This window comes from Antrostomus carolinensis, unplaced genomic scaffold, assembly GCF_000700745.2.
Source record: "Antrostomus carolinensis isolate BGI_N321 unplaced genomic scaffold, ASM70074v2 scaffold10480, whole genome shotgun sequence".
Classification (NCBI taxonomy): Eukaryota; Metazoa; Chordata; class Aves; order Caprimulgiformes; family Caprimulgidae; genus Antrostomus; species Antrostomus carolinensis.
In genome coordinates, this window is record NW_010286469.1 from 104,866 (window position 1) to 108,261 (window position 3,396).

The 3,396-nt window shown below is 51.0% G+C and overlaps 1 protein-coding gene across 1 annotated transcript in view; it reads right to left on the bottom strand.

Moving 5' to 3' along the window:
* The window catches only part of SSPN (sarcospan), a 20,079-nt gene extending 18,106 nt beyond the window's left edge, over positions 1-1,973 (bottom strand). The window contains 2 exon segments of the mRNA XM_010171488.1: positions 1,468-1,798; positions 1,831-1,973. Of these exon segments, the coding sequence (XP_010169790.1) occupies positions 1,468-1,798; positions 1,831-1,973 (474 nt within the window).
* Positions 1,974-3,396: the final 1,423 nt, after the last annotated feature.

Consider the following 3,396-nt stretch of genomic DNA (forward strand, 5'->3'; position numbering starts at 1 on the left):
AGTGAAAAAGCTATTTCAAACCTAAGATACTACAAGTGCTGCCTGGAGAAGTAATACTCTGACCTCCAGAATACCCAAATAAACAGGAGGAGCGTAAATATCACATGCTGCTGTTTTGTCATCTGTACTCCCCCCTGGATGGTAACAGTGAAAACCCCAGGAGGAAATTCTCCTCCTGAGCAAGGGCAGCCTCTCACTCTGCAAAACATCACTAAACTTTTAGACACCTCTTCAGTCAGAAGAGAAACAAAGGTGAGGTGAGTAAGCAGAGCTCTTCCTTTGGGAGCTCAGGTCCCAAAAAAAACCCTTTGGAGGGTCACCCAGCAGGATTAATACAGCAAACCCCAAGCAGTTCAGGTTTTCAGATAATCCTTAAGCTGGTAAGGAATTACATTTATGGGAGAAGCTCCCATAGCTGTTTAACGCATGGAGAAATCTTTTCTTTGAGTACCTAAACACAAAGTTATTTGCTGGGAGTTCTTACAGTCTAACACCACCCAAGCCAGTGCTAACACGTCAGTATATATTTTCCTGAAGCCTGCTGCCTAGGGAAAAAAACTGCATACTACATTGCATCCATGGCACAACCCAGGCTCATAATCACCCACCCTGTCTCTCCACAGGCAAACCAAACTCAAGCACGTGTCCAAGCACGGCCACATCGTGCATGGCACTGAGACCCCCACACCTCCTCCCCACATCTCTGTGGGGGTGGCTGGTGCTGGGGACCAGCCCAGGCTTCCCCACTGGTGATACCTCCTATTTACACCCGTCCCCACCAGCCCATGTGGCGAGGCTGGTGTGTCACTCCAGACTGCACGTGACTTGGCAGGAGCCACCGACCAGCCCTGGGACAGGCTCCCTTTCCCTGCCAAGAGTTACTCATCCGCCAGCACCGTCCCCCTCCCCATGACCACCTGCGGTCCCTCCCTCTGATGAGGGAGAAGCTGGGGAGCAGCAGGCAGGAAAGGGGTTAAATCACAGCGGTTCTTCAACACAGCACAGAGAGGAAGCTCAAATGACAGCCATTTCTCTCCTTTCAGTATTACCAACACGCCCGGCAAAAAGTTGAGAGTTACAGAGTTATGCTCTCACTTCTATAACCTGATTGTTATGGTTTGGTGGGGAAAGAGGGAAGGCAGCATAAGTAATCAACATTTTTTATCAGCATCACCAGGCAGGAGATCACTGCAAAGCACAAGCTAATACATACATCTAGTGAATAGCAACCCTGTATTTTATTTAAGGTCTGTTGGGTATTTCAGGGAAGAAGATGAAAGATCGTGTTATTCTGCAGGAGCAGTTTCCTTGGGAAAGTATACCCAGACATTTAATCCCAGGAATATTTATAGTTAGCATAACTCAAATGGTGTTGTGCATGCAGTTGGTTAGTTTAAAGTGGAGCGTCATGCAGCTTGCATTAATGTTGGCAAAGGCACTTTATGGAGAAACAGACTTTATGCTTACAATTATCCCAGCCCAATATGGAGTGTCTCTGACTAGCAGAGAAGAACTGATGCCTGCCATGAGGAAGCCCAGCACTGTTACAGAGGTGCCTAATGCCAGCTGCAACAAAGCAAACAGCAGCGGGAATCGGCAGCCACAAGTGCGGGATTCCTCCTCCTGGTCAGTTTTGGGATCCCCCTTGGCTTTCTTCTGCTGCTTCTTCTTTTTCATCGCAGACTCCTGCATCTTGCTTGAGTCGGTGCTTTTCTCTCCTCCGGGTGCCTTCCCTGTCTGGCTCTGGTTATTCAGGGACGTGCTGTGCTGGGATTTCTTCTCCTCCTCCTTTCCCATGCTGATGAACTTTAGGTTTTCACGTGCGTGTGCGTGTGTGTGTGTGTGTGTGTGTGTGTGTGTGCGCGAGCGCTGATGGGGGGGTTGAGTTTTTTTGCCCCCCAAAGCTTCGCTTTGTGCTGGCTGAGTTGTTCCTGGTATTTGAATCAAGGAGGCTGAACAAATATGGAAAACATTTGGAGCAGATTGTCAGAGCTTTGAAATGCCACATATAGCCCAGAGAAGAGGGGGATTCAAGGGGGGTAGTGAACTGCCAACGTGCAGGCGCCGGCTCTGCACAGGGGCTGGCTGTGAGCGCAGGGCTGAGCGCGCGTGTGCTGCCACGGCCACATACGTGTGAGCACACACGTGTGTGCGTGTTTGTGGAGGGGCTGGACAGGCAAACGGCATGCAGAAATTCTGCATTGCCAGCTGATTGATGAACAGGAGGGAAATCTGTCTCGCCAGGGAACTGGGAGAGATCAAGTGCCTGTGTCTGTGCATGCACGGAGCGGGCAGGTCGAGCTCATCATGCTGTGACTCCCCTAGGGATTGCTGGCACGCAGAGTATCGCTCGGTGAACCCACGCAGCACCGTGCACACAACGGGCACGTTTCATGCGCCAGCTGAATCACATTAAATAGGTGCATTTCAGTGGGATGGAGTTGACAACGTGTATGGGAAGTATGAAATTAACACAAATAAAAATTCATATTAATATCCTGGGGAGCCAAAAGGAATCCTGTCTATTCCCAAAAGTTGCAAAAGCGCAGCCGGGCGTGTTTCATGATGGGGCAGACAGGGACCAGAGGTGAGGACCGGTGCTTCAGTGCCAAGTATTGGTAGTGCATGGAGCTGAACAACTGCTGAGTGAGTTTCCAGGGCTGCAAGTTATCCATAACAGGAAGATTGTTTATGTTACCTAAAAGAGAAAGGGATGTCTTACTGTGGACATGTGGTCACTGCACTTTTTCCATATGTTGGCTCACGCTGATGCTTGGGGACAGCACATCAATGGAAGTTCTGCAGCTGAATCTAGTGCTGGGAGCCCTGGAAGAGCCTCTTGGACACTGGTGGGGCTCCCCGGGGGCTCAGGACTGATGTCTGCACAGTTCAACAGTGAATGCTAGGGCTGTGAATAGGAGGGAGCAAGAAGAGATGGGTGGTGAGCAGTCCCGTGCCAGAGGCGATGCCGCAGGAGCCACGGTGCACACATCCTCTCAATGGAAGACCGTGGGAAGCGGGAGGCTGCTGTGACGCCTGTGCTTAGCTCATGCCAGAGGAATTACTCCAAAGCTTAGAGGTAAGTAGGTGCTTAAATGCTTTGCTGGCCCAGGGCCCGTGTGTGCACAGCCTGATGTGTTGCCCTGCGATGGGCCAGGAGCTGCGTCGGGGCCAGCGGAGCACTGAGACCTCTCCTCTGTGCGAGCAGGTCCGTGTCCCCACTGTCACAGGGGTGCCATGAGGACATGGGGGCTTGTGCTGTCACCCTACGACATCAACGGGAGCAGCAGAAATGGGCCAGCCACTTCTGTCCCCACCATTTGGCTATGTATTTTTTAATTTTCCTTCCCATAGAGAAGTCAATTTGAGCAAATGAGAGGAGCAAAGAGTTGGGAA